Genomic DNA, 26,399 nt, shown 5'->3' on the forward strand with positions numbered 1-26,399 from the left:
GGCCAAATCCTAATTCAGACAATACATTTGTGCACCACAGTTTGGTCTGGTTACAGTTTGATTCACGAATGTGCATAGGGTCTAAGTCTGGACAGCCAATCACTGAGATGCCATTCTGAGGTTTCTCTTTGAGCTTCCTGAGACCAGGACTTTCTCTTTCCTGCTGCACTTGGAGTTCTAGAGCTGCTGCAGACAGAGCCTGACTGAGGGTTGATCCAAAATAGAGGTGAGCAGAACCAAAAGATGGACTAAAATATCCAGATTCTGATAGTTTTATATAATCTTCTCATCAAGATTCTCCGAAGATGAACTATTCTAGACTTTTCAATTATGTGGGCTTATAAATTCACTTACTGATGAATCAATTCACGGTGTTAAACACACCTTTTCATCTTGGCGAAAATCCATCCACCTGTTTTCCGATGTAAATTGATGAGCTTGAATAGATGAGAGGCAGAAAATAAGTTTTGGTCACATAGATTGGAAAAAATAAATAGTGATCAAGCACTGAGGTAAGATATGCTTTTATCAGTCATTTGTTTAGTACTTAAAATACGTTTTGCAAAATTCAAGAGATGGTAGAGGTGTCAAAATATAGGTTGTTGTTATTTCATTGTCATTTGTTTCTAGGTATTTTTTGATTTCCTCTTTGATTTCTTCAGTGATCTCTTGCTTATTTAGTAGTGTGTTGTTTAGCCTCCGTATGTTTGTATTTTTTACAGATATTTTTCCTGTAATTGATATCTATCTCATAGCGTTGTGGTCGGAAAAGATACTTGATAAAATTTCAATTTTCTTAAATTTTCCAATTCTTGACTTGTGGCCCAAGATATGATCTACCCTGGAGAATGTTCCATGAGCACTTGAGAAGAAAGTGTATTCTGTTGTTTTTGGATGGAATGTCCTATAAATATCAATTAAGTCCATCTTGTTTAACATATCATTTAAAGCTTGTGTTTCCTTATTTATTTTCATTTTGGATGATCTGTCCATTGGTGAAAGTGAGGTGTTAAAGTCCCCTACTATGATTGTGTTACTGTCGATTTCCCCTTTTATGGCTGTTAGCATTTGCCTTATGTATTGAGATGCTCTTATGTTGGGTGCATAAATATTTACAATTGTTATATCTTCTTCTTGGATTGAATCTTGATCATTATGTAGTGTCCTTCTTTGTGTCTTATAATAGTCTTTATTTTAAAGTCTATTTTGTCTGATATGAGAATTGCTACTCCAGCTTTCTTTTGATTTCCATTTGCATGGAATATCTTTCTCCAGCCCCTCACTTTCAATCTGTATGTGTCCCTAGGTCTGAAGTGTGTCTCTTGTAGACAGCATATATACGGGTCTTGTTTTTGTATCCATTCCACCAATCCTTGTCTTTTGGTTGGAGCATTTAATCCATTTACATTTAAGGTAATTATCGATATGTATGTTCCTATTACCATTTTCTTAATTGTTTTGGGTTTATTATTGTAGGTCTTTTCCTTCTCTTGTGTTTCCTGCCTAGAGAAGTTCCTTTAGCATTTGTTGTAAAGCTGGTTTGGTGGTGCTGAATTCTCTTAGCTTTTGCTTGTCTGTAAAGGTTTTAATTTCTCTGTCAAATCTGAATGAGACCCTTGCTGGGTAGAGTAATCTTGGTTGTAGGTTTTTCTCCTTCATCACTTTAAATATGTCCTGCCACTCCCTTCTGGCTTGCAGAGTTTCTGCTGAAAGATCAGCTGTAAACCTTATGGGGATCCCCTTGTATGTTATTTGTTGCTTTTCCTTTGCTGCTTTCAATGTTTTTTCTTTGTATTTAATTTTTGATAATTCGATTAATATGTGTCTTGGCATGTTTCTCCTTGGATTTTTCCTGTATGGGACTCTCTGTGCTTCCTGGACTTGACTATTTCCCATATTAAGGAAGTTTTCAACTATAATCTCTTCAAATATTTTCTCAGTCCCTTTCTTTTTTTCTTCTTCTTCTAGGACCCCTATAATTCGCATGTTGGTGTGTTTAATGTAGTCCCGGAGGTCTCGGAGACTTTCCTCAATTCTTTTCATTCTTTTTTCTTTATTCTGCTCTGCAGTAGTTATTTCCACTATCTTATCTTCCGGGTCACTTATCCATTCTTCTGCCTCAGTTATTCTGCTATTGATTCCTTCTACAGAATTTTTAATTTCATTTATTGTGTTGTTCATCATTGTTTGTTTGCTCTTTAGTTCTTCTAGGTCCTTGTTAAAACTTTCTTGCATTTTCTCCATTCTATTTCCAAGATTTTGGATCATGTTTACTATCATTACTCTGAATTCTTTTTCAGGTAGACTGCCTATTTCTTCTTCATTTGTTTGGTCTGGTGTGTTTTTACCTTGCTCCTTCATCTGCTCTGTGTTTCTCTGTCTTCTCATTTTGCTTAACTTACTGTGTTTGGGGTCTCCTTTTAGCAGGCTGCAAGTTCGTAGTTCCCATTGGTTTTGGTGTCTACCCCCAGTGACTAAGGTTGGTTCAGTGGGTTGTGTAGGCTTCCTGGTGGAGGGGACTGGTGCCTGTGTTCTGGTGAATGAGGCTGGATCTTGTCTTTCTGGTGGGCAGGACCACATCTGGTGGTGTGTTTTGGGGTGTCTGTGACCTTATTATGATTTTAGGCAGCCTCTGTGCTAATGGATGGGGTTTTGTTCCTGTCTTGCTAATTGTTTGGCATAGGGCGTCCAGCACTGTAGCTAGCTGGTCCTTGAGTGGAGCTGGGTCTTAGCGTTGAGATGGAGATCTCTGGGAGAGCTTTCACCGTTTGATATTACGTGAAGCCAGGAGGTCTCTGGTGAACCAATGTCCTGAACTCAGCTCTCCCACCTCAGAGGTACAGGCCTGACACCTGGCCGGAGCACCAAGACCCTGTCAGACACACAGCTCCGAAGGAAAGGGAGAAAAAAAGAAAGAAATAAGTAAAATAAATAAATAAATGAAATAAAATAAAGTTATTAAAATAAAAAATTTAAATTATTAAAAATAAAAAATTTAAAAGTAATGAAAAAAAAGAAAGAAGAGAGCAACCAAATGAAAAAACAAATCCACCAATGATAACAAGCACTAAAAACTATACAAAAAAAAAAAAAAAGGACAGACAGAACCCTTGGACAAATGGTAAAAGCAAAGCTATACAGACAAAATCACACAAAGCATACACATACACACTCACAAAAAGAGAAAAAGAAAAAAATATATATATATATCTATATATAAGAAAAAAAGGAAGAGAGCCACCAAATCAATAAACAAATTTACCAATGAAAAGAAACTCTAAATATTAAACTAAGATAAACGTAAAACCAGAAACAAATTAGATGCAGAAAGCAAACCCCAAGTCTACAGTTGCTCCCAAAGTCCACTGCCTCAATTTTCGGATGATTCGTTGTTTATTCAGGTATTCCAGAGATTCAGGGTACATCAAGTTGACTGTGGGGATTTAATGCGCTGCTCCTGAGGCTGCTGGGAGAAATTCTCCTTTCTCTTCTTTGTTCACACAGCTCGTGGGGTTCAGCTTTGGATTCGGCCCCGCTTCTGCATGTAGGTTGCTTGGGGGCGTCTGTTCTTTGCTCAGATAGGACGGGGTTAAAGTAACAGCTGATTAGGGGGCTCTGGCTCACTCAGGCTGGGGGGGAGGGAGGGGTACGGAATGCGGGGCGAGCCTGCTGCGGCAGAGGCCGGCATGACGTTGCAACAGCCTGAGGCACGCCGTGTGTTCTCCCGGGGAAATTGTCCCTGGATCACTGGACCCTGGCAGTGGTGGGCTGCACAGGCTCCCAGGAGGGGAGGTGTGGATAGTGACCTGTGCTTGCACACAGTCTTCTTGTGCTTGCACACAGCCTTCTTAGCATTTCATGCCCATCTCTGGTGTCCATGCTGATAGCCGCGGCTCGCACCCATCTCTGTAGCTCGTTTAGGTGGTGCTCTGAATCCCCTCTCCTCGTGCACCCTGAAACAATGGTCTCTTGCCTCTTAGGCAGTTCCAGACTTCTTCCCAGACTTCCTCCCAGCTAGCTGTGGCGCAGTAGCCCCCTTCAGGCTGTGTTCACGCAGCCAACCCCAGTCCTCTCCCTGGGATCTGACCTCCGAAGCCTGAGCCTCAGCTCCCAGCCCCCACCTGCCCCAGCAGGGGAGCAGACAAACCTCTTGGGCTGGTGAGTGCTGGTCGGCACTGATCCTCTGTGCGGGAATCTCTCCGCTTTGCCCCATGCACCCCTGTTGCTGTGCTCTCCTCTGTGGCTCCGAAGCTTCCCCCCCGGTCACCCCCTGTCCCCGCCAGTAAAGGGGCTTCCTAGTGTGCAGAAACATTTCCTCCTTCATAGCTCCCTCCCAGAAGTGCAGGTCCTGTCCCTATTCTTTTGTCTCTGTTTTTTCTTTTTTCTTTTGCCCTACCCAGGTACGTGGAGAGTTTCTTGCCTTTTGGGAAGTCTGAGGTCTTCTGCCAGCGTTCAGTAGGTGTTCTGTAGGAGCTGTTCCACATGTAGATGTATTTCTGATGTATTCGTGGGGAGGAAGGTGATCTCCACGTCTTACGCCTCCGCCATCTTGAAGGTCTCCTTAGATTACTGTTTTAAATGGTGTCATAGTTCTTAGGCCTGTTCGTAACAGAATGTATTTTGTTGTTGTTGTTGTTCACTATAGGAAGAAAGGAAATCACATTTAAGAAAATTTCCGTACTTGAGGAAACAAAACCTTAGCACCCAACACAATGATGTTTACTGATGCTTACTAAAATTTTAATACAAATTTATCAAGTTGAATATATTTAGTTTTATTTAAAATCAGGCAACCTGGTGGAGAATGCTGAGGGCCATTTAATATTATATGTAGAACTATGGGCTATATCTGCCTCTGGCATTTCTGGAAATTTCAAGAAGTTTACTACATCTTTATTTCTACTCTTCTTAATGGAAACACACACACCCACATAAGTTCTTTTTGTAGTATCTCATTTATAACTATTTGTTTTTAGTCAGAGCTTCATAAAATTTTTTTTCAGAAATATGTTGCCTCATCTTGCATTCTGTTTTGAGTTCCAGTATTTACAGAACATTGAACCCAAAAGAAACAACTAAGTGTGTATTCCAAGAACTTGTGGGAAAACTTTGCACTGCCTCCAAAACGCCCTTTGCTTTGTCTGTGAACTCTCTTCCTTAATGAGACCACAAACATTATGAGGGACTTTTGCATAGTAATCAGACCTGTGATCATGCTTCTTTATCTGCTGGTATGATTTATGAAGAAAGCATACCTGATTTTATGAGGTTATTTATGATTCATTCTTTTATTAACTCCCAACTCCTTTCTGGAAACACTTTAAAGCATTTTTGTGAGAACAAATGAATAGTCTGAAGTCACATACCAGGCAGAGAACAGAGTCAAGGTTGTACAGTTCAGCCTCTGACTTCTCTGCTTAGGTTCTACACTGCCTTACATGCTCTTCCAAAGGACCACTTATTACAAGATTTGTTAATCCTGAAGTATCTTTGCTGCAGATGAAAGTAAATGTATTAAAATAAACACATTTTAAAAGTAAGTCAATATATGTAGCATTTAGAACAGTGCCTGACACATGGTAAGTGTTACATAGACTCATTACATTTTTAAAAATATATAAATATTAGCATGGTATAACATAGACTGCATTTGTTTTAACAGATACATCAAACATACCAGGTTACTTTCCCTTCCTGTTGTATCAGAAAGCTTCTTTTGTTCCCCTGGAATTCAAAACGAGAAATAAGAAATCAAAAGGGGTAAAAAACAGTACAAAACAAAATTCTTCCTCAATTCCCTATAAGTTAGGGTCATTTAAGAATAGAGGTTCTGGAATCAGATTGCTATCTGCAATCTGAGGACTGAAATCTAAGGATTGAAATTCAGTCCTTAGAGCAGAGGTGGGATACCCCCCCACCCATGCTCACCCACTTGCATGCCATCAACAGCATCATTATTAGTTTGGGCTTGTTTATTTGCTGTGTCTAGCACGGCACACACACATCTGTTTGTGAGAATTCATGCTGCCCATTTTGTTCATTGGTTCTTCACTTCTCACTCCAGAAAGGCATATCCAAGAGGAAGGGGCAGGACCTAGCACATCACTTTAAAAAGCCTGGGAATCCTTGTTCTGGGGACATTCTATAATTAATGCCACACACACTGCTGTCCTGCCCCTGCATAGTCAGGATCTCCTACTGCCTAGTTCTCTTCGGATGGGGTAAATCAAAAGATTTACCCCTGACTTTTTTTCTGAAGCTCCAGCTGCCAGAAGAAAGGTGGCAAAAACTGGAGGGGGACCATGGAAAGAGCCTTGGAGTTGCAGATGTGGACTTGGAGTTACAGAGGAGTCCCTCATTATCCTGAGAAGGTTCTGGGTTCTGGAAGTCCTCACCACAGAACAGCAGAAGCACTTTTGCTCAGACAAAGCTTTCTCTCATGGCAGAAATAAGGATTGCTCTGTCCAACTTAGTCTCTATAGCTACACTGTGGCTGCTGCTGTTGTGGGGAAAGGGATTAGACGAGATGGCAGAGGGGAAAAAGGAAAGAGAGAGAGGACTGAGTTGGTTTTGACCCGAGCTAGACCAGAAGTCGCCATACATCTCTCTCTTACTGTCTTTCAGTGTTTGCTAGTGACATTGAGTGAATTCTTACAAAAACAGAATTGTTTTCAAAATATCACACCTCTCCCATCATAGCCAAACCCACATTTTTCAAATGCATTATTGTTGGGTGGGGATACAGTTCAAGCATGTGCTTATGATGGCAACAGTAAGCACAGACATATGAATTTCCTCTGGGGACACTGGGTCTTCATTTAGACAGGGGTGTGGATGACTGGCATGATGTGATGTGGCTGTAAAACACAGGATGAGACAAACTAACTCAAATCAGACATGTTGATCTGAGAAATTATTTCAACCTCCCTTTCAACACCCTTAAAATTTAGAAGAGTTCCTCCTAAGATTGACACAAGTAAAATGAATAAGTCCCAACAATATGCCTTCCTCACCACAACCCTGACTGGAGCACTGTGCTGTGCTGAGCATGCCTCATCATGACTAGAGGAGACTTGAATTAATCCACTTGGCTTTCTGGTGGAAAGATGAGTTGTCCCCTAGGAAATCATTGTCCACAGTTTATAGCAGAATAGTGTGTAAAAAGCCAACAGAAACCAACTAAAAACCTATCAGCCCTTGTAACCGAACCCCAAATGTGTGACACAGAGCAGCAGAGAGAAGATGGAACTCACCTCGGTGCTGTCTAAGGCAGCGCAATAGGTGGAAACAGGTAATGAATAGAAGTAAAGCCCCCAAAGGAAGCAAACTATAAAGGGTCCATTGTTGGTCCACCGTCTCTTCCTTGGAGGGTGGTCCCGAGGCATTCCTTGTATCTGGAATGTTAGTCAGTACTAAAGATGGTTAGGAAATATGAGATACATTAGGTAACACCCTCTGAATTGTCAAAACTTGAATGGAGTCCCAGCTGATGCCCCTATTTCCCTTTCAAGAGGCTTCTCCCAAGAACCCCGGGACTCAGTACTCTCACCCACCTCTCGCTTTATTGCTGAGCATATGTGAATGACTCCAGGTTATAATTTATCTTTTGAAAAGTTTTTTATTCTGCTAGGGTTAATCCCCTGGAAAACAATATCCATAACAACTTTTGGAAAGCATTTTACCACACCCTTTCATTACATTGTCTTACTTAATTTTCATATTCATCACTTAAGAAAAGTAAGGAATATTTTTTATCCAGTCACTTGCCTTGAGAAGAGCAATTGTCCCAAGACTTGCCCAAGGTCTGATAGCTAGTAAATGGCAGTTGAGACTCAAGCCAACATGCTTCTGAAACTAAATTGAAGTTCATTTAACACAGTGCCTTTTTGTTGTCTCATAACCCTAATATCTCCAAATACTTCTATTATCTTCAGATAACTTTGGTATCTCCAGATATGCTTCTCTGGGCATACAGCTGGTTCCCATTACTACTGATCAGTGTTAATGTGTATTAAGGCCCTTTTTGTTCATGATAGGTTGCAACTTACTAGTGGGTCATGGAACAATTTAACAGATAAAAAATAACTTCAAAAAATGAAACATAACAAAATAGAAAATATCAGAATTCATCGCATATCTTTCGATTTTGTACTTGTGTTAATATTTTTTATGTAGGAAAGCTTTATTTCTAGATATATTAACATAGTTACATATTCCTTCCCCATATACTTGGTTTTGGGGTAAATGTGGTCACGGGCTACTGGATCTGGGCATGAAATGGTTTGGTAATTGAGCAGTAACAAATGCTGTATTGTTCATGCGGCAGCTATTGTTTAGGTTGGCAAGCAGTCAAATCATTACCAAGAGTGACAAACTCGGCTGTCTGGGGGAGGGGAATGGATAGGAATAGGGACTAAGATTCCGACAACAGATAACCTAATACAGACAAATCCACTCAATTAAGAAGATGCAACTTGTAATACTTTCCAACCACTTAACAATCTAGTTTCCTTAATTTTATTTGGCAAGTTTGATACTTACTTCTAAGAGGGTGTTCTGAATTATTTTGAGTCCATTTTGAAATAGAAAGACAAGATAAAGAATTGAAATTGATTGTGAAAACAATGAGGGTTATACTCAAGTGTGTCCAGAATCAGAGCTAGTCTCTGAGAAGACTCCTGCATTTACATACTAACAGATAATCCAATAATCCAGCTCAAAGGCAGTTTGCAAAATTTGTCGATCATCACCTCAAGATCATGGACACAAAGAAAATCCCTGGGTTTATTTTGAATCTCAAACAAAGACTGTATAAATACAACACAATCTTCCTCTCTCTGCTTTGACTCCCTCTTTCCCACTCCTTAAGTATAAGGACACAATTCAGCCTATATGACACCCTTTGGCACTTGAATAACAAGATGAACATTCATCAGGTGTCCCAAGTGAGTATAGAAGGCCACGAGGAAAGAAGACTTTTGATGACATGGTGGGAACTATTTGTGAAATAAAGATTGTGCTTCTCCATGAAAAGCTGCTCAACATCACTAGTTATTAGAGAGATGCAAATCAAAACTACAATGAGGTATCACCTCACACCAGTTAGAATGGACATCATCAGAAAATCTACAAACAACAAATGCTGGAGAGGGTGTGGAGAAAAGGGAACCCTCTTGCACTGTTGGTGGGAATGTAAATTGATACAGCCACTATGGAGAACAGTTTGGAGGTTCCTTATAAAACTAAAAATAGAATTACCATATGACCCAGCAATCCCACTACTGGGCATATACCCAGAGAAAACCATCATTCAAAAAGACACATACACCCCAATGTTCATTACAGCACTATTTACAGTAGCCAGGTCATGGAAGCAACCTAAATGCCCATTGACAGACAAATGGATAAAGAAGATGTGGTACATATATGCAATGGAATATTACTCAGCCATAAAAAAGAACGAAATTGGGTCACTTGTTGAGACATGGATGGATCTAGAGACTGTCATACAGAGTGAAGTAAGTCAGAAAGAGAAAAACAAATATCGTATATTAATGCATATATGTGGAACCTAGAAAAATGGTACAGATGAACCTGTTTGCAGGGCAGAAATTGAGACACAGATGTAGAGAACAAACGTATGGACACCAAGGGGGGAAAGCAGTGGGGGGTGGGGGTGGGGGTGTGACGAATTGGGCGATTGGGATTGACATGTATACACTGATGTGTATAAAATTGATGACTAATAAGAACCTGCTGTATAAAAAAATAAATAAAATAAAATTCAAAAATTCAAAAAAAAAAAGAATGGATAAACAACAAGGTCTTACTGTATAGCATAGGGAACTGTATTCAATATCTTGTGATACACCATAATGGAAAAGAATATGAAAAAAATAATGTATATATAGGTATAACTGAATCACCTTGCTGTATACCTGAAACTAACACAACTATACATGAATAAAATAAATTTTTTTTAAAGTAAAAAAAATAAATAAATAAATAAAGATTGTGCTTCTCACCCTGCTCACTCATACACCCCCACTTTCCTGCTAAGATGGCTTTGTGAAGCTCCTAATCAGGAATTGACCAAAGGCAGATTGGGGAGGACAGAGTTGCAGGCCAGTGTGTGTTTCAGTGGCTGTTCTATTGACTTTCCCTCCGGGACTTTGCTCTGCAAAGTGCTTTTCTTCCTTCTCAGAGATAATTGCTTCCCCAACAGCATCCAAACCCCCACTCTGTCACAACCATGTTTACACATGGACCAATTCTTAACTTGAACATAAAAAGCAAAGCAGAGTCAGATATAAAAACAGGAAAATTCCCAGTACCTCCTAAGAAAGATATTTCAAGGGGAAAAAATGAAAGATTTTCTATCATACCTCCAAAATTTATTTACTAAAAGCATGGTCCTGAAATATAATTTCAGAGTATATATATTTTTAAATAAATAAATTTATTTATTTATTTATTTTTGGTTGCATTGGGTCTTCATGGCTGTGCGCGGGCTTTCTCTATTTGCGGCAAGCAGGGGCTACTCTTCATTGCAGTGCGTGGGCTTCTCATTGCGGTGGCTTCTCTTGTCGCGGAACACAGGCTCTAGGCACGCAGGCTTCAGTAGTTGTGGCTCACGGGCTCAGTAGTTGTGGCTTGCGGGCTCTAGAGCACAGGCTCAGTAGTTGTGGCGCACGGGCTTAGTTGCTCTGTGGCATGTGGGATCTTCCCGGTCCAGGGCTCAAACCCATGTCCCCTGCATTGGCAGGTGGATTCTTAACCACTGTGCCACCAGGGAAGTCCTCAGAGTATATTTTTCTCCTCACCTCATACTCAGTTCATTGAGTACTCCCTGGTACATAAAGAAAATAATTTTTCTTTGACACTCTTCCCGTTATGTTTGTTTTCATCACTCCGCAAAAGGAAAATCCACACCCAATTCAAAGACGATTTCTAAGTAATTCATTTGACTATTGTGAAGGAAGCAAGGATGATCCAAAGAAATATGACACAGTTCCTCCTTGCCAGTATATCATAACCCTTCATGAAATAAAAGACATTTCCCCACATTTCTACAGTACAAAGAAATCTGTGATAAATGAGAGGCAAAAACCTTAAATGGCATAAAATTACTAGAAAATAGAAATCACTTCCTCTAGTGTAAACATAGAAGGCTTCATAAAGAATTAGGAAATGAGCTGGGCTTGACAGAAGAGGTAGAATTTTGATAGGTGGAGGCAGATTGGTGTGAGTTCAATAGTGTAAGCACTGGGAATGTTCTTCACGGGACTCAATAAAAGAGTGGCTTTATGAAATAAGTTTATTAGGCAAATTAAGCATATTAGGAAGATTTTTGGCTGAAATGAACCAAAAGTGGGAAAACTTTAAAGACAAGGAGTTCATAAAACTAATTGGAATTTTAGAAGGAAGATAGTGAACGTCTGAGATGATCATGAAGCTCCAGGAGGGAACCAATCACAGAGTGGAAGGCTATTGACAGACAAGAGTAGAAGATCAAAGCAAAGTCCTGATGAATTCCTAATAGGCTCAGAAGCATTAATCATCGATGTGATAAGAAAGGGGGTGATAAGAAGGTGGGAGAGTAGAAAATTAGAAGAGTAGAAATCTTCAGAGAGAACTTAAAAGGCCCTTCATGTCTCCTACACTGCTCTTAGACTTCCCCCTCACTACTTCATCCTTCACACTCTTTGTTCCAGTCATTCCCTAGAGGCATTGGGTTTAGGAGGGAATACTGCCTCCCTTCCCTCTGAAGTTAGGCCCCCTCCTCCCCAAGGGAGACAGATTGTAGATCCCAATTTCATCTCTGACTTGAGTTAACACTTATCCTTCCCAAACTATTCCAAAAAATTGCAGAAGAAGGAAAGCTTCTGGACTCATTTTACAAGGCCAGTAATATCCTGATATCAAAACCAGACAAGAATACTACAAGAAAATAATATTTTAGGGCAATATTCCTAATGAACATAGATGCAAAAATCATGGTGTATGATCCTGTTGCAAAAACAGACAAAGATATCAGAAAAAAAGGGAAAATTACGGCCAATATCAATGATAAACATAGATGGAAAAATCTTCACAAATATATTAGCAAACCAAATCCAACAATACATTAAAAGAATCATACACCATGATCAAGTGGGATTTTTCCCATGGATGCAAGGATGGTTCAATATCTGCAAATCAGTCAGCATGATATACCACATTAACAAATTGAAGAATAAAAACCATGTGATCATCTCAACAGATTCAGAAAAAGCTTTTGACAAAATTCAACATCCATTTCTAATAGAAATGCTCTACAAAGTAGGTATGGAGGGAACATACCTCAGCATCATAAAGGTCACATATAAGAAGTCCACAGCTAACAACATATTCAATGGTGAAAAGCTGAAAGCATTTCTTCTAAGGTCAGGAAAAAGACAAGGATACCCACTCTCTTCATTTTTATTCAACATAGTATTGGAAGTCCTAGCCACAGAAATCAGACAAGAAAAAGAAATAAAAGGAATCAAATTGGAAAGAAGTAAAACTGTCGGTGTTTGCAGGTGATATGATACTATACATAGAAAATACTAAAGACACCACCAAAAAACTGCTAGAGCTTACCAATGAATTTGGGAAAGTTGCAGGACACAAAATTAATATACAGAAATCTGTTGCATTTCTATACACTAACAACAAACTATCAGAAAGAGAAATTAAGGAAAAATCCCATTTACAATCTCATCAAAAAGAGTAAAATGCCTAGGAATAAACCTACCTAAGGTGGTAAAAGACTTGTGCTCAAAAAAAAAAAAAAAAAAGACTTGTGCTCAGAAAATTATGACACTGATTAAAGAAATTGAAGATGACATAAACAGATGGAAAGGTATATCATATTCTTGGATTGGAAGGATTAATATTGCTAAAATGACCATACATACCATACTATTCAATGCAATCCCTATCAATATACCAATGGCATTTTTCACAGAACTAGAACAAATAATTTTAAAATTCGTATGGAAACACAAAAGACCCTGAATAGCCAAAACAATCTTGAGAGAGAAGACCAGAGCTGGAGGAATCATGCTCCCTGACTTCAGACTACACCACAAAGCTATAGTAATCAAAACAGTATGGTGGTGGCACAAAAACAGACACATAGATCAATGGAATAGAAATAAATGCATTCACTTATTGTCAATTAACCTATGACAAAGGAGGCAAAAAACTATGCAGTGGGGAAAAGATAGCCTCTTCAATAAGTGATGCTGGGAAAACTGGACAGTTACATGTAAAAGAATGAAATTAGAATATTCTGTAACACCATATACAAAAATAAACTCAAAATGGATTAAAGACCTAAATGTGAGGCCAAAACCCATAAAACGCTAGACGAAAACATGTGCAGAACACTCTTTGATGTAAATTATAGCAATTTTATTCTGGATCTGTCTCCTAAGTCAAAGGAAACAAAAGCAAAAATAAACAAATGGGAGCTAATTAAACTTCAAAGTTTTGCACAGCAAAGAAAACCATTGACAAAACAAAAAGACAACCTAATGAATGGGAGAAAATATTTGCAATGATATGACAGAAAAGTGGTTAATATCCAAAATATATAAACAGCTCATACAGTTCAACATCAAAAAAACAAACAACCCAATTTAAAAATGAGCAGAAGATCTGAATGGACATTTTTCCAAAGAAGTCATAGAGATGGCCAACAGGCACATGAAAAGAGGCTCAACATTACTAATCATCAGTGAAATGCAAATCAAAACCACAGTGAGTTATCACCTCACACCTGTCAGAATGGCTATCATCAAAGAGACCACAAATAACAAATGTTGGTGAGGATGTGAAGAAAAGAGAACCCTTGTACACTGTTGGTGGGAATGTAAATTTGTGCAGCTACTGTGGAAACCAGTATGGAGGTTCCTCAAAAATCTAAAAATAGAATTACCATATGACCCAGCAATTCCACCTCCACGTATATATCTGAAGAAAATAAAAACACTAATTTGAAAAGATACATGCATCCCAAAGTTCATAGCCGCATTATTTACAGTAGCCTAGATATAGACACAACCAAAGTGTTCATCACCAGATGAATGGATAAAGAAGATGTGGTATACAATGGAACACTACTCAGCTATAAAAAGAATGAAATTCTGCCATTTGCAACAATATAGCTAGACTTGGAGGATATTATGCTTAGTGAAATAAGTCATACAGAGAAAGACAAATACTGTATGTTATCACCTATATGTGTAATCTAAAAATAAACAAATGAATATAACAAAACAGAAACAGACTCACAGATAATAGAGAACAAACTGGTGGTTTAAAATGGGAAGAGTGAAGGAAGGAGGGGCAAAATAGGGTAGGGAATTAAGAGGTACAAACTGCTATGTATAAAATAAATAAGCTACAAGGATATATTGTACAGCACAGAGAATATAACCAATATTTAAAATAATTATAAATGCTGTATAATCTATTACAATTTTGAATCACTCTGTTGAACACTTGATAAGAACATAATGTTGCAAATCAACTATATCTCAATTTCAAAAGTGCAACCATCACCACTATCTAGTTTCAGAAAATTTTCATCACCCCAAAAGGTAAACCCAATACCCGTTAAGTAGTCACTCCCCATTCTCCCTTTCTCTCAGCCCCTGGCAACCATCAAACACTTTCTGTCTCTATGGATGTTTCTATTCTAGGTATTTCATATAAAGAGAATCATACAATATGTGATCTTTTCTGTCTGGCATCTTTTACTTAGGATATTGTTTTTGACGTTCATCTATGTTATACCCTGTACTAGCATTTTATTCCTTTTTATGGATGAATAATATTCCATTGTATGGATATATCACATTTCCTTTATCTATTTATCAGTTAAAGGACATTTGGGTTGTTTCTACTTTTAGGCTGTTGTGGATAGTGCTGCTATAAACATTTATGTACACTTTTTTTGTGGATATGTATTTTCATTTCACTTGGGTATTTTCCTAGCAATGGAATTGCTGGGGCTTATGGCAACTATGCTTAACCTTTTGAAGAACTGCCAGACTGTTTTCCAAAGCAGCTGCATTAGTTTGCATTCCCATCAGCAATGTATAAGGATTTCAGTTGTCCATATTCTTGCCAATACTTGTTGTTTTCCATGAAAAAAGAAATTCTAGTTTCCCCCGTGGGTGTGAAGTGGTATTTTATTGTGGTTTTAATTTGCATCCCGATAGTAACTAATTACATTGAGCATTATTTCCTATGTTTATTAACCATTTATATATCTTTTTTGAAGAAATGTCTATTCAACTATTTGCCCATTTTTTAATTGGGTTGCTTGTCTGCTTGTTTTTGAGCTGCAAGAATTCTTTATATTCTGGGTACTAGTCCCTCATCAGATATATGATTTTTTTTTTTAACAACTTTATGGAGTATAATTCCTTTACAATGGTGTGTTAGTTTCTGCTTTATAACAAAGTGAATCAGTTATACATATACATATGTCCTCACATCTCTTCCCTCTTGCATCTCCCTCCCTCCCACCTCCCTATCCCACCCCTCTAGGTGATCACAAAGCACCAAGCTGATCTCTCTGTGCTAGGCGGCTCCTTCCCACTAGCTATCTATTTTATGTTTGGTAGTGTATATATGTCCATGCCACTCTCTCACTTTGTCCCAGCTTACCCTTCCCCCTCCCCATATCCTCAAGTCTATTCTCTAGTAGGTCTGCATCTTTATTCCCATCTTGCCCCTAGGTTCTTCATGACCTTTTTTTTTTTTTTTTAGATTCCATATATATGTGTTAGCATACTGCATTTGTTTTTCTCTTTCTGACTTACTTCACTCTGTATGACAGTCTCTAGGCCCATCCACCTCACTACAAATAACTCAGTTTCATTCCTTTTTATGGCTGAGTAATATTCCATTGTATATATATGTGACATCTACTTTATCCATTCATCTGTTGATGGACACTTAGGTTGCTTCCATGTCCTGGCTATTATAAATAGAGCTGCAATGAACATTTTGGTGCATGACTCTTTTTGAATTATGGTTTTCTCAGGGTATATGCCCAGTAGTGGGATTGCTGGGTCGTATGGTAGTTCTATTTTTAGTTTTTTAAGGAACGTCCATACTGTTCTCCATAGTGGCTGTATCAATTTACATTCCCACCAACAGTGCAAGAGAGTTCCCTTTTCTCCACACCCTCTCCAGCATTTACTGTTTCTAGATTTTTTGATGATGGCCATTCTGACTGGTGTGAGATGATATCACATTGTAGTTTTGATTTGCACTTCTCTAATGATTAATGATGTTGAGCATTCTTTCATGTGTCTGTTGGCAATCTGTATATCTTCTTTGGAGAAATCTCTATTTAGGTCTTCTGCCCATTTTTGGATTGGGTTGTTTGTTTTTTTAATGTTGAGCTGCATGAGCTACTTGTAAATCTTGGAGATTAATCCTTTGTCAGTTGCTTCATTTACAAATATTTTCTCCCATTCTGAGGGTTGTCTTCTTTATGGTTTCCTTGGCTGTGCAAAAGATTTTAAGTTTCATTAGGTCCCATTTGTTTATTTTTGTTTTTATTTCCATTTCTCTAGGAGGTGGGTCAAAAAGGATCTTGCTGTGATTTATGTCATAGAGTCTTCTGACTATATTTTCCTCTAATAGTTTGATGGTGTCTGGCCTTACATTTAGGTCTTTAATCCATTTTGAGTTTATTTTTGTGTATGGAGTTAGGGAGTGTTCTCATTTCATTCTTATACATGTAGCTGTCCATTTTTCCCAGCACCACTTATTGAAGAGGCTGTCTTTTCTGCACTGTATATTCTTGCATCCTTTATCAAAGATAAAGTGACCATATGTGCGTGGGTTTATCTCTGGGCATTCTATCCTGTTCCACTGATCTATATTTCTGTTTCTGTGCCAGTACCATACTGTCTTGATTACTGTAGCTTTGTAGTACAGTGTGAAGTCAGGGAGCCTGATTCCTCCAGCTCGGTTTTTCTTTCTCAAGATTGCTTTGGCTATTCGGGGTCTTTTGTGTTTCCATACAAATTGTGAAATTTTTTGTTCTAGTTCTGTGAAAAATGCCAGTGGTAGTTTGATAGTGATTGCATTGAATCTGTAGATTGCTTTGGGTAGGAGAGTCATTTTCACAATGTTGATTCTTCCAATCCAAGAACATGGTATATCTCTCCATCTATTTGTATCATCTTTCATTTCTTTCATCAGTGTCTTATAATTTTCTGCATACAGGTCTTTTGTCTCCTTAGGTAGGTTTATTCCTAGATATTTTATTCTTTTTGTTGCAATGGTAAACGGGAGTGTTTTCTTAATTTCACTTTCAGATTTTTCATCATTAGTGTATAAGAATGCAAGAGATTTCTGTGCACTAATTTTGTATCCTGCTACTTTACCAAATTCATTGATTACCTCTAGCAGTTTTCTGGTAGCATGTTTAGGATTCTCTATGTATAATATCATGTCATCTACAAACAGTGACAGCTTTATTTCTTCTTTTCCAATTTGGATTCCTTTTATTTCTTTTTCTTCTCTGATTGCTGTGGCTAAAACTTCCAAAACTATGTTGAATAATAGTGGTGAGAGTGGGCAACCTTGTCTTGTTCCTGATCTTGGTGGAAATGGTTTCAGTTTTTCACCATTGAGGACAATGTTGGCAGTGGGTTTGTCATATATGGCCTTTATTATGTTGAGGAAACTTCCCTCTATGCCTACTTTCTCGAGGGTTTTTATCATAAATGGGTGTTGAATTTTGTCGAAAGCTTTCTCTGCATCTATTGAGATGATCATATGGTTTTTCTCCTTCAATTTCTTAATATGGTGTATCACGTTGATTGATTTGCATATATTGAAGAATCCTTGCATTCCTGGGATAAACCCCACTTGACCATAGTGTATGATCCTTTTAATGTGCTGTTAGATTCTGTTTGCTAGTATTTTGTTGAGGATTTTTGCATCTATGTTCATCAGTGATATTGGCCTGTAGTTTTCTTTCTTTGTGACATCTTTGTCTGGTTTTGGTATCAGAGTGATGGTGGCCTCGTAGAATGAGTTTGGGAGTGTCCTCCCTCTGCTATATTTTGGAAGAGTTTGAGAAGGATAGGTGTTAGCTCTTCTCTAAATGTTTGATAGAATTCGCCTGTGAAGCCATCTGGCCCTGGGCTTTCGTTTGTTGCAAGATTTTAAATCACAGTTTCAATTTCAGTGCTTGTGATTGGTCTGTTCATATTTTCTATTTCTTCCTGGTTCAGTCTCAGAAGGTTGTGCTTTTCTAAGAATTTTTCCATGTCTTCCAGGTTGTCCATTTTATTGGCATACAGTTGCTTGTAGTAATCTCTCATGATCGTTTGTATTTCTGCAGTGTCAGTTTTTACTTCTCCCTTTTCATTTCTAATTCTGTTGATTTGAGTCTGCTCCCTTTTTTTCTTGATGAGCCTGGCTAATGGTTTATCAATTTTGTTTATCTTCTCAAAGAACAACCTTTTAGTTGTATTGATCTTTCCTATCATTTCCTTCATTTCTTTTTCATTTGTTCCTGATCTGATCTTTATAATTTCTTTTCTTCTGCTAACTTTAGGGTTTTTTTGTTCTTCTTTCTCTAATTGCTTTTGGTGTAAGGTTAGGTTGTTTATTTGCGATGTTTCTTGTTTCTTAAGGTAGGATTGTATTGCTATAAACTTCCCTCTTAGAACTGCTTCTGCTGCATCCCATAGGTTTTGGGTCATCGTGTTTTCATTGTCATTTGTTTCTAGGTATTTTTTGATTTCCTCTTTGATTTCTTCAGTGATCTCTTGGTTATTAAGTAGTGTGTTGTTTAGCTTCCATGTGTTTGCATTTCTTACAGATTTTTTTCCTGTAATTGATGTCTAGTCTCATAGCATTGTGGTCGGAAAAGATACTTGATACGATTTCAATTTTCTTAAATTTACCAAGGCTTGATTTGTGGCCCAAGATATGATCTATCCTGGAGAATGTTCCATGAGCACTTGAGAAGAATGTGTATTCTGTTGTTTTTGGATGGAATGTCCTATAAATATCAATTAAGTCCATGTTGTTTAACGTATCATTTAAAGCTTGTGTTTCCTTATTTATTTTCATTTTGGATGATCTGTCCATTGGTGAAAGTGGGGTGTTAAAGTCCCCTACTATGATTGTGTTACTGTTGATTTCCGCTTTTATGGCTGTTAGTATTTGCCTTATGTATTGAGGTGCTCCTATGTTGGGTGCCTAAATATTTACAATTGTTATGTCTTCTTCTTGGATTGATCCCTTGATCATTATGTTGTGTCCTTCTGTCTCTTGTAATAGTCTTTGTTTTAAAGTCTATTTTGCCTGATATGAGAATTGCTACTCCAGCTTTCTTTTCATTTCCATCTGCATGGAATATCTTTCTCCAGCCCCTCACTTTCAGTCTGTATGTGTCCCTAGATCTGAAGTGGGTCTGTTGCAGACAGCATATATACGGGTCTTGTTTTTGTATCCATTCCGCCAATCCTTGTCTTTTGGTTGGAGCATTTAATCCATTTACATTTAAGGTAATTATCGATATGTATGTTCCTATTTCCATTTTCTTAATTGTTTTGGGTTTATTATTGTAGGTCTTTTCCTTCTCTTGTGTTTCCTGCCTAGAGAAGTTCCTTTAGCATTTGTTGTAAAGCTGGTTTGGTGGTGCTGAATTCTCTTAGCTTTTGCTTGTCTGTAAAGGTTTTAATTTCTCCATCAAATCTGAACGAGACCCTTGCTGGGTAGCATAATCTTGGTTGTAGGTTTTTCTCCTTCATCACTTTAAATATGTCCACCATTCCCTTCTGGCTTGCAGAGTATCTGTTGAAAGATCAGCTGTTAACATTATGGGGATTCCCTTATGTGTTATTTGTTGTTTTTCCCTTGCTGCTTTTAATATTTGTTCTTTGTAATTAATTTTTGATAATTTGATTAATATGTGTCTTGGCATGTTTCTCCTTGGATTTATCCCGTATGGGACTCTCTGTGCTTTCTGGACTTGATTAACTATTTCCTTTCCCATATTAGAGAAGTTTTCAACTATAATCTCTTCAAATATTTTCTCATTCCCTTCTTTTTCTCTTCTTCTTCTGGGACTCCTATAATTCTAATGTTGGGGCATGTAATTTTGTCTCTGAGGTCTCTGAGACTGTCCTCAGTTCTTTTCATTCTTTTTTCTTTACTCTGCTCTGCAGTAGTTATTTCCACTATTTTATCTTCCAGGTCACTTATCCATTTTTCTGCCTCAGTTATTCTCCTATTGATTCCTTCTAGAGAATTTTTAATTTCATTTATTGTGTTGTTCATCATTGTTTGTTTGCTCTTTAGTTCTTCTAGTTTCTTGTTAAACATTTCTTGTATTTTCTCTATTCTATTTCCAAGACTTTGGATCATCTTTACTATCATTATTCTGAATTCTTTTTCAGGTAGACTGCCTATTTCCTCTCCATTTATTAGGTCTGTTGGGTTTTTACCTTGCTCCTTCATCTGCTGTGTGTTTTTCTCTCATGTTGCTTAACTTACTGTGTTTGGGGTCTCCTTTTCGCAGGCTGCAGGTTCGTAGTTCCCGTTGTTTTTAGTGTCTGTCCCCAGTGGCTCAGGTTGGTTCAGTGGTTTGTGTAGGCTTCCTGGTGGAGGGGACTAGTACCTGTGTTCTAGTGGATGAGGCTGGATCTTCTCTTTTTGGTGGGCAGGTCCACGTCTGGTGTTGTGTTTTGGGGTGTCTGTGGCCTTGTTATGATTTTAGGCAGCCTCTGTGCTAATGGGTGTGGTTGTGTTCCTGTCTTGCTAGTTGTTTGGCATAGGGTGTCCAGCACTGTAGCTTGCTGGTTGTTTAGTGGAGCTTGGTCTTGGCGTTGAGATGGAGATCTCTGGGAGATTTTCACCATTTGGTATTACGTGGAGCTGGGAGGTCTCTTGTGGACCAGTGTCCTGAAGTTGGCTCTCCCACCTCAGAGGCACAGCCCTGACACCTGGCTGGAGCACCAAGAGCCTGTCATCCACACGGCTCAGAATAAAAGGGAGGAAAAGAAAGGAAGAAAGAAAGATGAAGATAAAATAAAATAAAATAAAATAAAGTAAAATAAAATAGTTATTAAAATAAAAATAATTATTAAGAAAAAAATTTTTTAAGTAATTAGAAAACAAAACAAACAAAAAAAACGAACAGACAGAACCCTAGGACAAAGCAAAGCTATACAGACAAAATCACACACAGAAGCATACACATACACACTCACAAAAGGAGAAAAAGGGAAAAATATATATATATCTTTGCTCCCAAAGTCCACCTCCTCAATTTGGGATGATTCGTTGTCTATTCAGGTATTCCACAGATGCAGGTACATCAAGTTGATTGTGGAGATTTAATCAGCTGCTCCTGAGGCTGCTGGGAGAAATTTCCCTTTCTCTTTGTTCGCACAGCTCCCGGGGTTCAGCTTTGGATTTGGACCCGCCTCTGCGTGTAGGTCGCCTGAGGGCATCTGTTCTTCGCTCACACAGGACGGGGTTAAAGGAGCAGCTGATTCGGGCGCTCTGGCTCACTCAGGCCGTGGGAGGGAGGAGTACGGATGCGGGGCGAGCCTGTGGCGGCAGAAGCCAGCGTGACGTTGCAGCAGCCTGAGGCGCACCTTGTGTTCTCCCGGGGAAGTTGTCCCTGGATCACGGGACCCTGGCAGTGGCGGGCTGCACAGGCTCCCGGGAGGGGAGGTGTGGATAGTGACCTGTGCTCGCACACAGGCTTCTTGGTGGCGGCAGCAGCAGCCTTAGCGTCTCATGCCCGTCTCTGGGGTCCGCGCTGATAGCCGCGGCTCGCGCCCGTCTCTGGAGCTCATTTAGGCGGCGCTCTGAATCCCCTCTCCTCGCGCACCAGGAAACAAAGAGGCAAGAAAAAGCCTCTTGCCTCTTCGGCAGCTGCAGACTTTTTCCCGGACTCCCTCCCGGCTAGCTGTGGCGCACTAGTCCCTTCAGGCTGTGTTCACGCCGCCAACCCCAGTCCTCTCCCTGGGATCCGACCTCCGAAGCCGGAGCCTCAGCTCCCAGCCCCCGCCCGCCCCGGCGGGTGAGCAGACAAGCCTCTCGGGCTGGTGAGTGCTGCTCGGCACCGATCCTCTGTGGGGGAATCTCTCCGCTCTGCCCTCCGCACCCCTGTTGCTGCACTCCCCTCCGTGGCTCCGAAGCTTCCCCCCTCCGCCACCCGCAGTCTCCGCCCGCAAAGGGGCTTCCTAGTGTGTGGAAACGTTTCCTCCTTCACAGCTCCCTCCCACTGGTGCAGGTCCCATCCCTCTTCTTTTGTCTCTGTTTTTTCTTTTTTCTTTTGCCCTACCCAGGTACATGGGGAGTTTCTTACCTTTTGGGAGGTCTGAGGTCTTCTGCCAGCGTGCAGTAGGTGTTCTGTAGGAGTTGTTCCACATGTAGATATATTTCTGATGTATTTGTGGGGAGGAAGTTGATCTCGGCGTCTTACTCTTCCGCCATCTTGAAGCTCTCTCCTCAGATATATGATTTGCAAATATTTTTTTACATTCTGTGAGTTGTCTCTTCACTCTCTCAATAGTGTCTTTTTGGGGGGGGGCATCTTTTTTTTTTTTTCCCACACACACACACTGTATTTTATTTTTAAAAGAGATAAATAAACTGACACCAAGCATTGTAAATGGATGACCACAACAAAAGCAACAATGATTGCAATTACCAAACACAAAACACACTCATACTATGTCATAATATTGACATTCAGTCCAGTAATCCTCCACTGTAACAGCTCCTTTACTTTGCAGTGAAAATTGATTTGTATATTTTTTGCCTCTGAGTCCTTGTGGGATTTTTTCTTTTTATTCAAACAGAAAGTCACAAAAATTATAATCATCCTCATCAGTTCACTCAGTCCCATGTAATTAATTTTTTTTCATCTTGATCTTTTGTTAGCACTTTTATGAATTCATCAGTTTTCCATTAGAGTTCTGAAAATGCTTCTTCATTCAGTTCAGCAGTATAGTCAGTTACCAGAAACCTGTACTTGTCAGAGTCTTTTCCTTGAATTCCTTGAAGATGAAACCCTTTTATAGGAACATTTTTGCAAAAGCATCAGAGTACACCCAGAACTGTCTGTAAATGACAAAAGACTTTAAAATGACCATGGTTAAAGATTTGATGAAAGTTCATAATAATGCAATTGACTTGATAGTGTCTTTTGATGCACAAAAGTTTTCAATTTTTATGAAGTACAATTCATCTATTTATTCTTTTGTTGCTTATGTTTTTGAAATTGTACCAAAAAACTATTAACAAATCCAAGATCATGAAGATTTACTTCTATGTTTTCTTCTAAGGAAACATAGCATTATAGTTTTATATAAACAGAGATTTTATTATTTTAGTTTTTATATTTAAATATCTGATCTATTTTAACTTGTTTTTTGTATATTGTGTGAGGTAGAGTTCCAAATTCATTCTTTTGCATGTGGATATCCAATTGTCCCAGTATCATTTATTGAAGAAAGTATACTTTTCCCATTGAATGGTCTTGGCACTCTTGTTAAAAATCAACTTACCAAATATGTATGGATTTATTCTGGACTCTTAGTTCTCTTCCATTGATGTATATATCCATTTTTACATGAGTCCCACACTCTTAGTTACTGTAGTTTTGTAGTACGCTTTGAAATAGAGAAACAGGAGTTCTCCGATTTTGTTCTTCTTTTTCAAGGTTTTTGGGGTTTTTTTTTTTGGCTATTTAAGGTTTATTGTAATTCTAAATGAATTTTAGGATCAGCTTTTTCATTTATGCAATATATATATTATATACATATTATATATGTATTATATATAGTTTTGATTTTTATGGGTATTGTATTGAATCTGTAGATCATTTGGGGAATATTACAATCTTAACAATATTAAATCATAGAATCCATAATAATGGGATATTTTCCCATTTATTTATGTCTTCTTTAATTTCTTTCAGCCATATTTTGTTCAGAGTACAAGTCTTGTGCCTCCTAGGTTAAATTTATTGCTAAGTATTTTATTCTTGATACTATTACAAGTGAAATTGTTTTCTTAATTTCCTTTTCAGATTGTTCATTGCTAGTATATAGCATACCACTGATTTTTGTGTTGATCATACAACTTTGTTGAATTCATTTATTGGATCTAGTAGTTTGTGTGGGTTTTTGAGGATTTTTTATATTTAAAATCATTTCATCTGTGAACAGAGATAGTTTCACTTCTTCCTTTCCAAGCTAGATGCCTTTTATTTCTTTTTCTTGCCTAATTGCTCAGGCTAGAACCTCCAGTTCAATGTTGAATAGAAGTGGCAAAAGCAGACATCTTTGTCTTATTCCTGTCCTTAGGGGGAAAGCTTTCAATTTTTCACCACTGAGTATGATATTAGCCGTGGGATTTTCATAAACCAACTATTTTTTACTCTCCTCTACTTTTCTCTATCTGTTTTCCATGTTTTGTTCAGCATAGTTTTGCCCAACATAACTCAACCTGTCCTTGCTCTGTTGTTTGAGCCTATTAAGGGCCTCTGAGGAGGGACTGGGGAGGCAGCTAAAGCTATGAATATTCTCAAAACTCATCAAGGAGTCAGGTTACTTGTGTGCTGTTTGCCCTCTATGCAAACTGTGAACTATTAACAAGAGTATAATTGAGCAACACAAACATAAACTCAAGGATTTATTATCAATAAAAGTCAAGGACTGATAAATGGAAGAAAAAATTCAAAGGACAAAAAATAAAAAGCTGTCTACTACTATTGGTATTCACTTTGTAATTTTTTCCATATTTCAGTGGTCAAATTTTGGCCTTATCAAATAAATTTTATACCCCCTAAAGGCAAGAACAATAACTTTTATTATATTTTTCTCTACTCTTTTCTGCCTCACTCCAAAACACAAACACATGTATGTGACCACACATCACAAACTGTGAGATGTGGCAGCCTTTTGATGTCTTACATGAGTTCAATGTCTAACATAATCACTTGAGAATCTGAGTCCTCCTTTTCTTGAAACAGATGAGAAAAGCATTAGATAGTCTTGATGTCTAGAACTCACCTGTCACATTAATGGTAACTGAGTGGCTTTCAATGAGTCCAGGCGAAGAGTTCACACAACAGCGGCATGACCCATTGTCACTAGCAAGCACTTGATTAAAATGCAGAATAAAACCTGAAATACTCTTCCTTTCTTCCCAACCCATGAAGCCCTGAAGTCTGTCCCCAAGATGTAAACAGTGTTTCCTTTGGCCTTGCACCAGGTCACAGTAGGTCTATTAGAACAATATTTCACAGGGCATTCCAGTTTAAATGGGTCTCCTGATGACACAACATATATGGAATATCTCTTAAAGTTGTATATCACATGATTCATCCCCTGGAAGATAAAAACAAAATTAAAAACAATTCTGTTCTGGAAGGATCAGCTATTTGCCACTTCAACAATTTCTGTCAAAGATTTCTCAAGCATGATTCTATAATTTTCCCAGATAACATTTTACAGTATATTAATCCTTACTAGCAGAGTGTCTGCTAGTGACATATAGTAGATACATAATAAATATTTGTTGAAAAAAATTAAACAATTTCTTCAATTGTTCAATAATTTCCTCAATTTCCAAAATTTTACCATTTTTATTATAAAATTAGATTTTACTTTAATTTATTTTATTTTATTATCATATAGCTACTCCAATAGTAGCAAATAATAGTAACTTCTTGTCACTTACTTATTATATTCCAGGGGCGGTTCAAAACACATTACATATATTAATCATTTAATCCTCACAACAAAAATAATATATTATTATGAACCCTGTTTTATGGATATGGAAACTGAGGTAATAAAGAACTTGCCTAAAGTTATATGCTAATAATTAAGAGAATCAAGATTTAAACTCATACTAGAGTCCATTAGTCTATAATTCATTATCCATTACTCTGTTGTTGTTTCTTGAGCAAAATCACATTTTCTATTACTAGCTCTGGTATATTTCAATAAATAGGAGAGAGGAATTTTTGTAGACAACTATTTCCCTATGATAGTTGGCATTAGGATTTTTTTTTACTTGTTTTTCAAAGGCTTTAATGATGCCTTGCAATTTTTCCATGACTTTTTCTATGTAGGAGATATGCAACTCAAGAAAACTTTCTGAAGAGAGGATGTTCTGAGATAACCTGAATTTTTTATGCTTTTCCAAATGGGAAGAAGAGAAGTTATCCACCTTTTTGGAAGTTCTGCCTTCTGGCCTACAGGAAATATGCTTTCCTTTGTTTTGGTGGGGAGAGTGAATTTTCCTGGAAACAGATTTTTCTACTATCTTCTCTGAGCCTTCTGTTTGCAATTGTC

The 26,399-nt window shown here is 38.2% G+C and overlaps 1 protein-coding gene across 1 annotated transcript in view; it reads right to left on the reverse strand.

Moving 5' to 3' along the window:
- BTLA (B and T lymphocyte associated) overlaps positions 1-26,399 on the reverse strand; it is a 56,087-nt gene that overhangs the window by 15,964 nt on the left and 13,724 nt on the right. The window contains 5 exon segments of the mRNA XM_061192730.1: positions 5,678-5,724; positions 7,254-7,412; positions 25,110-25,289; positions 25,292-25,401; positions 25,403-25,427. Of these exon segments, the coding sequence (XP_061048713.1) occupies positions 5,678-5,724; positions 7,254-7,412; positions 25,110-25,289; positions 25,292-25,401; positions 25,403-25,427 (521 nt within the window).

The sequence above is a fragment of the Eubalaena glacialis genome, chromosome 6 (assembly GCF_028564815.1).
Source record: "Eubalaena glacialis isolate mEubGla1 chromosome 6, mEubGla1.1.hap2.+ XY, whole genome shotgun sequence".
In the NCBI taxonomy this organism is placed as follows: domain Eukaryota; kingdom Metazoa; phylum Chordata; class Mammalia; order Artiodactyla; family Balaenidae; genus Eubalaena; species Eubalaena glacialis.